Here is a 13465-nt window from a genome sequence, read left to right as displayed (position 1 = left end):
GGCTCAAGTAGTCATGGATGGAGATTTACATCAATTTGTTCTCAACTAAGAGCGACTGTCTGAGGGCTGAAGCACAAAATGTGGTGCTGCTGTACCTTTGTTCAGCTGCGTAATGTCCTCCTACCATAATAACCATGATATACTTAACAAAACCAGTTATGCTAATTAGATCATTAATTGAACAGATTATTGCATGAATTTCTGTTAATGGATTAGGGATCATTATTACATCCGCGTGGGTGAGACACAAAAGCTGCCAGACGTGATGTATTTCAGCAGTGTATATCGCAGAGATTTTGATAAATTTGGTAATTTTACATGTGAAAAATTTGTCGTGTCAGCAGATGTATCTGATATAACAGTATCTGCTTTGCTTCTACAATATAATGTTAACGTTGCTCCAGGACCATCACTTGAACTGACCAGTCACATGTTTGTGATGTCACAGCTTTGCAAGTCAGGCAAAATACCGAAGTTTAGCACTTCCTGCAGAGAAAAATGTGATGGTGGGGGTTTGTGTCCAATGTGGAGATATTATTTTTAGACTTCGTGCACTATTAAGTTACTGTCAATCGATGTTTGGGTAAGTTTAGATGCTAAAACTGATCGGTTATGTTTAAGTATCATTTTGTATCATCAGTTTGCATGAATGCATATCCTTGCACAGTGTTAACTATATCTTAAGACGCTTTTCTGGCAGAAACCCTTAAAGGCAAATGTCTTTTATTGTAATTAGTATGCAAGTGCTTTATTTGAAGAGCACTTTTAACTGACATAAAGTCACAGCACAACAAAATGATTGCAATCATTTTAAAAAATTGTTAAAAAACAAAACAAAACTATTGCTATCAGTATGACACCATGTTACAGGATTTAAAAAGTAATAAATGAAAGAAAAAAAGAATCTCAGCAGAAGGCCTGGTTAGACAGAAGCCTTTTCAAATGCCTTTTGAAGGAGTCCACAGAGTCAGCTAAATGTAGCTGGAGTGGTAGACTCTAGGTGTCACAGACTGAAAGGCTCTGCCCCTGCTAGTCTTCAATCTGGTAGGCAGAACTAATAAATTTTGATCCTGCGACTGAAGACTGCGAGCGGTAGTGTGTTTAATAAGATGTTGAGATAAATGATCTGGACCTAGTCGATTTAGTGCTCTGTATATAAGTACAGAAAAAGCATTCTCAAAATCGACTGGGAGCCAGTGTGAGGAGTATAAAATAGGGATAATGTGAGCTCACTTGCAAGAACTTATAAGGAGTCTGACTGCAACATGCAGCATTTTTTTTCCCCTGAGTTACAAAGATATGATATCTCAAACACATAACTGCTCAGCTCCTGTGATGATCCTGGAGCAGCAGCAATTATGATGTTCGATATCAGATCATGCCATGCAGTTCTGCTAAGCTTGTTTTAAAAAGCTGCCAAATATGGGATTGAGATAGTTAAGCTCAGAATATCTGATTGCACGGTGGAGAAATGAACCTGCTGTCACAGTGATGTAGTCCTGGCTTGAGCTTGAAGCTTTCAGTTTTTCATGTTAGAACTTGAAAAAGTAAAGTTTAAAGATAAGCTGAATAGACACACAGCATTTGTGACTAAAAAGTATGTAAATCGCCAATATTTATAAAAGGGAAGTCCTGAAATACTGTACAACACATTTAATTTTGAAGTGTCTCGTTTTGTCAGTCCCTTTGAATGATGGAGGCAGTTACCCATGTCCTTTCGTTTATTCATTCACCCAAAAGTTTTATAGAAGAGCAACATGATGCCATGGGATTGTAGTGTAAGAGCATGCCACGGGCATGTTTTGTGTCATTTTTGCACATTTTAAGTATGTTCAGTGTTACAGGGAATAATTAATCATGTAAAAATACATTTAAAAATGCATAAGCAAAAACAAAATGTAGTGTTAACACACAAAATTTCATGGCATGCCATTCATATGGTGTTTCATGTTACCACATGACCCCAAACTAATTATCACAGGAGGCAGAGCAGCCTTAAGAAATCATTGATGTGTTTTGTGTAGAAACGCAACATGGTAAATCATCAAAAGATGCATAATCTCTTCTCATCTTTCCCATGTCTTAAGATCTACCAATTCACCACAAACAATACAATTCATGCATGTCAGATTTCATTCTTTTTAAAACAAGATAAAAAATCCTCTCATGTTTGCCAGTGACTGTTAGTGTATAGCTGCACTCACCTTCTTAAGTCGTCCACTCCTGGTCCCCAGGAAGACCACACTGTGTCCACCGTAGATGTAGGAAGTGACAGAGGTCAGCCTGTCCCTGCTCTCAGTGAACACTGTCCGACCTGACACCAGCTGGGAACCCCCCAGGGGTTGGTTTATATCCAGACCGCAGAAGTGATCATCAATGGGAACAGGCTGCGTGGAGAGAAGGAGGGTGTGCGAGTGAAAATATAGAAAAGATTAAGATAATGATGGCAGAGAGTTGTGTTTTTGAGACGAAGTGAGGAAGAGAACCGGAGAGAAGGTGAAAGGAGGAGGGATGGAAAAGCAGTGAGAATGAAATGAAGGAGGAGTGGGTATGACAGATATAAGGAGAGGAAATAGATGTAATGAGAGAGGGTGAAGAGAGCTAGTGGGGGCCAGAAACTGACTGAAATTGCTGTAGACACATGCGAATATAAGAGGAGAACTCAGAGTGACTTATGGTAAGCCTAACATGCATTAAGCGCACGATTTTCAGGGTTAAAAATTATTACTTCAAAAGGGTTTGTGCTGCTGGGTTTGTGAACACGCCTCAGAGCGGGCAAATTTGCGGAGCAGAATAATTGCTGATGGCAAACACGAGAGACGGCGTGTATTTTGCGCCTGTTTCTGTGATTTTTAGATCGCTTGATCTGACATCACAGAGCACAAGAGATGTTAGGTTTTGATTGGGCATCAAAGAGAGCTGCACGCTTAGCAGTCCTATTGCATCTTCTAACATGCACCTCAAACTTTTGCTAATTGCCTGTCACTTAATATATGGTAAATGGCCTGTATTTATATAGCGCCTTACTAGTCCCTAAGGACCCCAAAGCGCTTTACATATCCAGTCATCCACCCATTCACACACACAATCACACACTGATGATGGCAAGCTACATTGTAGCCACAGCCACCCTGGGGCGCACTGACAGAGGCGAGGCTGCCGAACACTGGCGCCACCGGGCCCTCTGACCACCACCAGTAGGCAACGGGTGAAGTGTCTTGCCCAAGGACACAACAACCGAGACTGTCCAAGCCGGGGCTCGAACCGGCAACCTTCCGATTACAAGGCGAACTCCCAACTCTTGAGCCACGATCGCCCTATATAAATCTACCCTTTTAGGGCTTTTTTATTGTTGTTTTAAATCCTCCATTTCTGAAGCATATATTATTCGTTAGCCCTGAAATGAGCTTTTCCTTTGATCAGGCTTTGTGCCTGAGTTTAACTAAATGTGATCAATTAAGTGAGCATACCATAAATGTATCTAATATCGCACCACTGCCCAGTTCTTTTTGCTCATGCACTTTACCTCCAGTCTTATAAACAAGAAATAGAAGATCCATCTCTCATTTTCAAGATTCCCTCTGGACCCACAAAAGTGTTGCACATATTGCCAAATAGTCAATGTGAAATTCTGCTGCTGAAATTTTAATGACATGCCTATCTGTACACTAAATAAATATATGTGGACACTTACACATATATGCTGTAAATTAATACTGGATTTAGTAGTTGTACTAAAAGCAGAATTGCTTTGGTTGCTTTTTTGACCATTTTGGTTTGAATTTAATCATCAACTGTTGGACTTCCATCAGATTTTGTGGTCTTCTGGGGATTAATCTTCATAATCTTCAAATAACTTCTTGCTGTTGTGACACTTGCGATTGATGATTGAATGGAGTGTCATTTAAAACTTGATGCACACATTTGAGAAAATGCACTCAAATCTAGTACCGCCAGGTTAAAGTTTACGTGAAGATAATTAATCTGAATTTTAGAAGCAGGACCACTGCTCCTACACTCCCCTTCTGGTCCTTTGTCTGTATATGCATTAGGGCTGCCACAAACAATTATTTTGATAGTTGACTAGTCACCGATTATTTTTGCGATTAGTGGACTAATCAGATCATGCATCCATTGGACGTAAAACGTACAGCTTATTGCACCAGCATGCATCTGCTCTTATATAACTATCATTAGCTTACAGCTTTAAGTGTTTAAGGTATGTGCTAACTAAAAATAAAGACAAGATGATAGTTTATTAAATTTTAATGACATTTGCAGATTGTTTCGGTGAAATTTAATAAACTCCTTGATATCTAAAATATAACGGGACACCGGAGTATATTCTCGAGCATCTGATAATCAGTTGTCTGCTTGACGTTTATTCAGCTGTGTAAAAACTATAACTTTAATCTCAGCCAAACCGATTTACTCAGGAACAAATAAAATACTAAAAAAAAGGCAAACAATAAAATTTTTAAGTTATCTAAGGGATTTGTATATCATGTTTAACCTGAGTAGCGGAAGACAGCGGTGGGTTTGAAAACGATTTGCCGGGAGTCCGGTGTTCTCACGGGCTCTAGTGAGCCTTGCCCCCGGCTAGCTATCGAGCTGGTGGGTAACAGACGTCTCCGAAAACGTCGGAGCGCTTTTGAAAATATGAGATGTCTTGATAAACTGAGCAGATATTTGAGGTTTACACATCTACATTCTCTCCTGAAAATATGTTAAACGTTTATTTTGTGACCCAGAAAGAATAATAAGAGTAAAATTAAAACTAATTAGCTGCCGCCATTGTTGGAAACTGAACTAGGCTGCGCTATGAATTCTGGGACACAGCTTCTTATTCTTCTTCGGGGTTTAACGGCAGCTGGCATCCTTGTACATGCAGTGCTGCCATCTTCTGTTTCAGTCCGTTATTACACTCTTAAATCCTACTACTTATTCCTGCGTCTTTTGGGATCTTACAAAGCTTCAAACGACGTGTCGACTATTAAATCAGTCGTCGACGATTTTGATAGTCGACGTAATCGTGACTAGTCGACTAATCGTTGCAGCCCTAAAACACTAATCTGCCTGGCTCAGGAGCCGCTGCCAGTCCGCTCTCAGGCCTTCCCCAAACCGCACCATCAGTTCACAATTCTTCATCCACCATTGTCAAATAATAATGAGGATGTGGTCTCAGCCAGTGACTGATCCAGTAAAGATTCTTAACTTGCACTAGATGGATTAGCACAAGAAATATACAGGCTTATTATTAGGTTTATACTTTGGTTTAGTTTATAGTTTCCAGATGGTGTGTCTTCAGGACTTCGGTTATTGTTTAACTGTTCTTGTATTGACACTATGCAGACTTTTGTGATTTACATGAATTATCTCATCTTTTGGAGCACTGCCATGGCATCGAACATAAGTTTTAGGAAACCCTGACGTTTATGCTGATTCCAACATCTGGTCAGTATTTCACTTGGGAAAAAAACTTGCATTTGACCTCAAGAGTGTGTGCACCAGAGACCCTGTGTAGTTTGTCTTTTTCTCAGATTTTTAGATTGCTTGATCTTCTAACGTGCACCTCAAACCTCTGCTAATTGCCTGTCACCTAATATATAAATCTACCCTTTTAGAGCAGCTATTTTTTATCCTCTGTTTCTGAAACACATTAGGCTAATGATCAAATTTTATTAAAGTAGCATAGTTGCCTTTTTTTTCTTTTGGTTAAATGTTGTTATGCTAACAGTAGTGTGATGGATTGCTATTGAATTAAATACTGTAGGTCTCTCTGTTTGGTGTTGAGAACGCCTTAATGCCCAATGAAGCCATTTTCAAGCGCCTTCTTTGTGGCAATTCATTGTGTTGTTCCCTTATCAGGAAGGAAAAGTAGACCTAGAGGAAACTTTGAAAGGATCAACTTGAGAATTGAATGACCAAGGGCCAGATTTACTATATTCGGCAAAATAGCATGTGAGCCCAATCCCCAAATAGTTCTCATAGGTGTGATTAGTTTTATGTGTGATTTACAAAATACAGATACAGGTACAGTGAGTTAATTTCCAGATCAAATGCAAAAAAATAAGACAGGCTTATTTTAGCAGTTAATTGCATGTCCCATTTGTTATTAAATACTTAATTTGCATAATTGATATTTTGTGCCTTAAAAAAGGAACTCCCCAAACGGTCAGCTACAAAAATCTCTGAGTTCCCACCTCTTACACTTTAAGTGATATTATCATTTCACTTAAAGCACCCAGCTGCCAATTTAAAGCCTCAGTCATTAGCTGTGAATTTTATGTCTTATTTGCCCAGCAACTAGCAGAATACTTCTACATCTACATCTACATCTAGATGTAGAAATGTTGCTATTACAAGTGTATTCTAAAAATCTTAAACTAAGAGCCTATCAAATTAAGTTTATGGATTATTGTACATTACAGGCAAAACGTATGATTGCATTAAATTGGAAAACATCAGATCCTCCTGCTATTGGTGCTTGGATAAATTCTTTGGCACAGTGTATGGCAATGGAAAGGATAACGTACTTTCTCAAAAACAAGTTAACATATTTTGATGAAATTTGGAAGCCATTTAAAAACTTTATAAAAGAAGTAAACATCGGACAACTCCTGCAGGAGTGTGGATGAGGAGAAAATTGTTTAGTATGTGCTAGCTATTTCTATTGTCTACTTTTTTTTTCTCTCCTTTCTTTTTTGTTTCCTTGAATATGTATAAATGCCACATATTGTACAAATGTATACATATTTTATGTGGGTTTGTTTTTTTTTGTTTTTTTTTTGTAGGTTTGGAAGAGAGCAGGGTGGGAGGTGAGGGCGGGGAAAAAGGGTTCCTATTACAGCAGCATATAATTGGGAAAACAAACCTTTGTATGTTGTTGCAAAAAGCAATAAAATTTATATTTAAACTAGCAGAATAAGAAACTGCCATTATTGGCACTGAATCAACAGAGTGGAAAGGTTTTGGGCTTTTCAAGTGGTGATCTGCCGTGGCTATACAATGTTGTTACATGCATGAACACTTATATAAACTGTACTGACCACAGAAATCATACCTAATGCATCACCATGCCCAACTGGTGCTTGATTTGACTGAGTATTTATGTAACCAGAGAACTAAAGTATCCAATGAGACACATTACAGACACATACAGCATATGAATACAGAGAGAGAGATTTCTTTTGCGATTGCATTGGTGTTATGGATAACATTACATCTCATTTATTTGATGACATGGTTTAATCAAAGTACATGTTGGGAACCACAAGAGTGATTTACCGCATGCGATGAATATCATTGTTTTCACGCTTCACTTTCAACTTGCTTCCATGAAAGCCTCTCATTATGCAGAATTATAGCTTTTATAAAGGCACAGACTTGGACATTCACAAGAAAGGCAGTTTTTTCTCAAGATCAAGAACAGGTCTCAGAGGGCTCAAAAAATGCTGACAGCGACAAGAGCAGAAGGAGGGAGATGGGGAAAGAGAGGGAGAGAAAGGGGAGGAGAAGGAGGCGGGAGTCGGTGCCTAAACCCCTGAATGAAATCAGAGCTCAATACAGAATTCCTCTGATTAGCATTGTGGAAATAATCTCCTCCAGCTCTTCTGCTCTCATGGGATCTTGAAACCTGAATAGTGTCTTCAGCATAGCACAGACTGCCTATCTATCAGCTGTTTAGGCTGCAATCATACTTGCAAGTCTAACTTTCAGTACAGCTCTACTATATCACTGCTACACACTACTGTGTGATACTTTCGCTAAATATATGAAGTTCAAAGCAGCATTTCTCCCTAAAATCTACCTACCGCCTTGGTGCACTGCACGTCCTTTCCCAGCAGCCAGTGCAACTCCAGATTTCCTTCTCCTTGGTAGCAGGACTGCAGCCGCTCCTTAATGCGGGTGTTGATGTCCTGGATGGTGAAGATGCAGAGAGCAGAGTGATCTGGAGGGTCGTGGTACTGCTTCTGTCCTTTCGAGAACACAGCAAAGAGCACATCCTCTTGAGCACTAATGTTGAGTGACTTAGCCAGAACCCTGCCGGCCTTGGACAGGTAAGCTGCCTGCAGCAGACGGTACTCCTCGCCTCTGTGAATGCACCCCACAGGAAGTGACACATACGAGTGGAACTTCTTGTCACCTTTGCACAGGCGGATGATGCGGGATGTGTAAAAGAGGTCGCCAGGGGAGCCACCTGCAGGCATCCCGTTCTCTGGAGTCTCCGGCTGGACAGTCATGAAGTAGACAAAGCTGCTGCTGGCAAAGCCATAGATGTAGTAGATGTCAAAGTGTGGCACAAGAGCCAGTGTGTCTGAGGGGATTTTAATCAGAGAAGAAACAAAATCAGTGTGAAGCTCATAGTCCAGCATGGCGGAGGATTCTGGGTCACGAGGCAGCTTTCGGCTGGAGATAGTTGGAAAGTAGTCCTGTTTTCCGCCTACGGCAGTGCCGATGTATAAAGTCGCATCCTGACCCTGAGAGGGTACAACAACTCCATACATCGTCCCAGTCTGGTTGTCACTGGACAGGTAGTGCTCTTTCTTATGCGTGGGCTCCACAAGGATGAACAAATCATCCAGCCTCATCAGCTTACAGACGCCCTGGTAGAGGCTGCCACAGGCCAGCAGCCGGTTGTGAGAGTAGTCGATAAGCAACAATTTGTTAACATTGTCAGTGGAGGCCAAAGGCTCAGAACAGGGCTGGACAATTAGTGGAGGATAACATGCTTTGTTGTCATACTCTGGTCCTGTATCATGAGACACCAGGAGTGTTAGATTAGAAGACAACTTGTAAATTCGATTGACAGCTCCAATGTACAAAGCCCCAGTAGACTGATGCACAGTCAAGTGGTTCAGCGACCACTCCCTCCTCTCTGATTGGAAGGTGTTCATAGTTTGTCCTAGAGTCATCTTTTGATTCAGAGAGATTAGAGCCAATAGCCACAGTGCCAGGGGCCATGACATGACCTTTAGAGGACCGTGACCTTTAGTGAGGCCGCAGTAAGTCCATCCTTTATACAAGCACGTTCCCATCCCCACGTGGCTCTGAAAAGTATTGAGCTCAGACAAACAGGGTTGTGTGTCAACAAGTAGCAGGATTGTCCAGAAAAAAGATCAGCTCAAGCGGGGTCTTGTTCTCCTCAAGTGAGCTTCACATCATTCTGAAAAAGAAAAGATAGACATTTGTTTTAGATCTCAAAAAATCCTTGATTCTTTCAAGTGTGAAAGATTGCTTTTCAGGATATCGTTAGGCACTAAAACCCTAGAAATGTCTTGTTTTCTTCTCTAGCTCTGCTTAGTCAGACACATGAGACATCAAAGAAACAAGTAATCATTTGTTCAAACTGTCTCCCCATATTTACTAGCCTGAGAGATGGTCCAATATTCCCCATATCAACAGGGGGGCTCATTATATTCGCCTTTCTGTAAGAGAGACCTAACTGTGGCCTATTACTTGAACAAAGCAGTGACACAATGTAGCTGCGCGTTCCCTCTGTTTGGGTGGCTAATTAAATGATCCAAATGTATTAATTATGCATCCATATTTTGGGCTCCCTGTTTTCCTTCCTCCCCTCTGCCTTGTTCGTTTAAATGGTTGAATCCAGGAGGAATTAATCACTCTCCAATGCGGCCGACATTCCTAAATTAATCAGGCTTTTTCCAGGGATGGCAGGGAGTCATTAGAGATTCAGAGCCTGGCAGCATCAACTCACACTTCCCTTTTTAATTTCATTAGCATATTTTATGTAAATATTTCCAAGGGACAAACAATGTCCGTCAAACACATGACGGACAAAAAAGATGGATGAGTTAGCCACATGAATGTTTGATGGATGTACATTTTTTATTTATTTATTTTTTACTGTTATAACGTTAATATAAAATATATTTTCGTCTCCCATATGGCCAGACAAAATAAGCTTATCTACAATAAAAAGAGGGTCTTTTTTCCTCTATATAAAGACTGATGTTTTATGATGGCAACACAAGCATCGTAGATAAAGTAGCTTCACATATGCCGTTACTTCATCGATGTCCATTAAAAGAGTAATAAAACTGTCTGCATAGGAGGATACATCATAAATTAAAACACCTACATCACTCTAAATCCTGCCTGTGTGCTGCCTGAAGCTTCTCCAATCATACACTCAAAGGTGGTTTCTGTCTCTCCTTTGTTATCGCCGTTACTACACCAAAAGCACCTTCACACTCTTCTAACAATCCTTTAAAAATAAAAATAAATGAAATGCTTTCAAATTTCCTCCAAGTATATCCTGCCAAATCCTAGAAGACTATACCTCGGAAGCAAACTGTCCTTTTTTGGCTGGAACTAACGTAAGCGGGGTGTTTTCTCAGTGAGACTTCCTGGTATAAGTAAAGGTTAAATGAAGACAGCCATGTCAGATCCTAATGCAGAGGTCATGATGCGGTGGGTGCTCTCCATTGGCTGACTAACAGGATGTCCGGCTGAGTTGAGCTGGAGCCAGGGATAGAGCGGATGGACTGACACTGAGCTGGCTGGGCCAACTCCAGCTCCACTCCAGCATCTCCTGCCCATCTGTCCCCACCGTGCTCACACAGGGGGAGAAGTCACTTGAGTGTCCCGACCTACTCTGCTCAATTTGGCAGGCTCAGTGTGAGCAACTCTACCAGTAATTGGCCACCGAAGAGTAATATCTGCCACACGCTGCATTGGAGCTCTTAAATCTGAAGTTTAGTGTTTGCTTTTGTTTGTTTAAAACAGATTCCATTTATAAAGACATGAAATGAATCAGTCACAGTCACAGTGCTATCTTTGCTGCCTTTGTTTTAGAAAACAGAGAAGTCTTTCCTTTTTTTTCCTGACTGGACACAAAAAAAACATGTCTTTTATTAGTTCTCAGAAAGCCTAGATTTGGCAGGACATGTTGGCTCTAATATTTACATCTTTATTTAAGGCAAAATGTTGTCCAGCAAATTCTTTCTGAAAATCCCTCAGATCATCTGCTTTGCAAGCTGATGAGCCCATGAACCAGTTTCTGTTTTCATTTATCCTGAAAACCTGATGAAATCAGTACTCATGCGTGATTGAAATACTGGAGGATAAAATGAAATATAAACAAGATTCATGTGCTTATTTTCAGCAATGACCATGAACTAGTGCTAATTGCGAAACTTTACTTTTTGAAGTACAGCCTTTTTCCCCCGAGATCTTTCTTCTTCTTTTTGTAGTCTTTTAAATAATGGAATGTCAAGTAATGCACTTAAGAGCTGCTTGAAAGTTGCAGAGTTAGAAAAATGTGACTGAATTCTTGAGCTGCCACAGAAAAGGGATTTTTGTGCTTCAGCTGGGGCTGTCTCTACTTTGTCTCTGCTTTGGATTTCTCTGCTTGAACTCACTCTACAAACTTCCAACTTAAAACCTTTGGTGTAATATGCATTGTAATCTTATCAAAAACTCAAGTGATGACCTTTCCTCAACTGGAAATAATAAATAAGACATCGCTCTTGAGGTCTAACAGCAAATAGCAGACCAAATGATATTTACAGAGGTTGGCTCGAGTCTGGCTTGACCTTAAACAACAGACACCAGCAGTGATACCCACAGGTTAATTCAGTGCTGAGAGTCTCCAGTGAAATCCTCAAAGGAGTTACAAAACAGGGGAGAAAAACACGAAGAGAAATTAAGGAAGTGCTGGTGGCAAACGGAGCTGGGCAGGCATGCAGGCAAGCAGCAGCCTCGTCGTTTCATCCATTTTTGTTCTGCCGGCTTTGGTCACGTCTAAGGCGTGCAGTCATGCTGCTCAGTGTTTACCCTGGATTATAGAGACAGCTCTTCGCCCTGCGCAGTCCTCCCTGCTGAATTCTCCGCCTCGCCACTCAGACACGCTCCAGCCCAGACGTGACTCATTCACACTCACACACAGGAACATGGTTTGCTGAGGCCTCTGGGGACGTGAGCTCTCAGCGGGCACCAATCACAACACAGAGGAGGGAGAAGCCAGTCTCTCGTGCTCCGCAAACACGACCCTTTGACCTGGATCAAGATCTGTGGAACCAAATCCATCCTTTTGGTTCAGCTTTAATTGAGGCGAAATGCTGTCATAGCTTCTGTAGCACCCTGTTAAGCATGATTCACGGGACGGAAGCGATGGTTACTGCTGTTGAAATGAAATAATTAAAAGAGGGCTCTCTTCTTTTTTAGTATGTGCATCATGTTCAGTCATCGCTCAAGTTTGACAGCATAAAGATATGTTTTGTCAGCATTTTTCATGTGTACTGTAGTACATTCAGATAAGATATTATGTGGAAACCTTATTTCTTGAAGATTTGCATATTTTGTGAAGTAGTGAAGAGCTTTGTAGGCAGAGGCTTAATTGATTTGCGATACTGTGTTAAAACGCAATTGTGATCATCACAAAAAGAACTGACATGAAGTTAAAAGTATTAAAATACACATTTCCCGATAAAATGCTTTAATAAGAATTCACCGTGTTTAATTAAGTTTAGATAATTTAGATCAACCAATAACACTGAATTGCTAAAGCTGTGCTTTATAGCTAAACTAAGCCTTTTAGGCTGGTTATATAGTATTTGTAAGAACATGGGATGATGATAGGATGATGAGATAAATTATTTATCTTCAAGAATGATGTAATACAAATACATTATTCCCTGGAACTATAGATGGTCTGGCAGGCAAAGTGGTGGAAACCCCTCAGACAAAGCTTCTCAAACTAAAGGGATGAGAGGTTTAACAACAAGTGGCCTGAAATATAAGGCTAGAGGTGGTGCCTATAAATGTTGTAAAGTAAACTGTTTAGGGAAATTAGGTTTTGATTTTCTGTTCACAATCATATTTAATAGTCACATTTATGTTGAAGTCTTAAATTGAACATTCTTATCCATGTTTGTCATCACAGCTCACTCGGCCAGGGGCTGTTGCTGGTAGCTACGTATTTTTGCAAAGCATTCACATTTTGGAGATGTTACCTTTCCAAACACTCAGAGCAAGATGATACAAGAGGATTTTTTTTACACTTTAAAGAAGGACAGATTTAGCACAAGCAGCATGTGTTCAGGTTTATCTTGTTTATGTTTTGGATTATAGATTTGAGAACACTGTCGACAGACTGCGCCATGATATTTCTAAAGGTCAGAAGATACTTCTCGGTGCTCACACTTAGTCAACAATAGGAGTCATTGTCACTCACATCAGAGGTGATAAAAAATTTTTTCCTTTTTGTCGCTGTTGTTTTGTGTGGCCTAGATTTATAAGGCTGCACAAAGCCAATAACAGTATAAGACCACGGGGGCGGAAAACTGTCTGAACTACAATAGTCATAACAGCTTCTGTCTTTATGATTACAAGCGGGCTGTGCACAAGCGTGAAGGGTTTTTGTGTCTGTAGGTTTGTGCTGATGAGGCTGCTGATAGAAGTTTAAAAGTTTCTTATAGGACATCATTTTGGAGTTGGACAA

At 40.4% G+C, this 13465-nt stretch overlaps 1 protein-coding gene across 1 annotated transcript in view; it reads right to left on the bottom strand.

Moving 5' to 3' along the window:
- LOC147331167 (plexin-A2-like) overlaps window positions 1-13465 on the bottom strand; it is an 85402-nt gene that overhangs the window by 64313 nt on the left and 7624 nt on the right. Inside the window, exons 2-3 of the mRNA XM_086293277.1 lie at window positions 7815-9166; window positions 2205-2387 (exon numbers count right to left, since the gene is read on the bottom strand). Coding sequence (XP_086149403.1) covers window positions 2205-2387; window positions 7815-9038 — 1407 coding nt within the window. The 5' untranslated portion in view covers window positions 9039-9166. The remainder of the gene's footprint in view (window positions 1-2204; window positions 2388-7814; window positions 9167-13465) is intronic.

Source organism: Aulonocara sp. 'chitande type north' Nkhata Bay, linkage group LG5 (assembly GCF_057382095.1).
Source record: "Aulonocara sp. 'chitande type north' Nkhata Bay isolate Kocher_YH1m ecotype deep benthic linkage group LG5, A_spYH_male_GT1.1, whole genome shotgun sequence".
Lineage (NCBI taxonomy): Eukaryota > Metazoa > Chordata > Actinopteri > Cichliformes > Cichlidae > Aulonocara > Aulonocara sp. 'chitande type north' Nkhata Bay.
The sequence above is the reverse complement of the archived record's forward strand: the minus strand, read 5'-3'. Positions and strand labels throughout refer to the sequence as shown.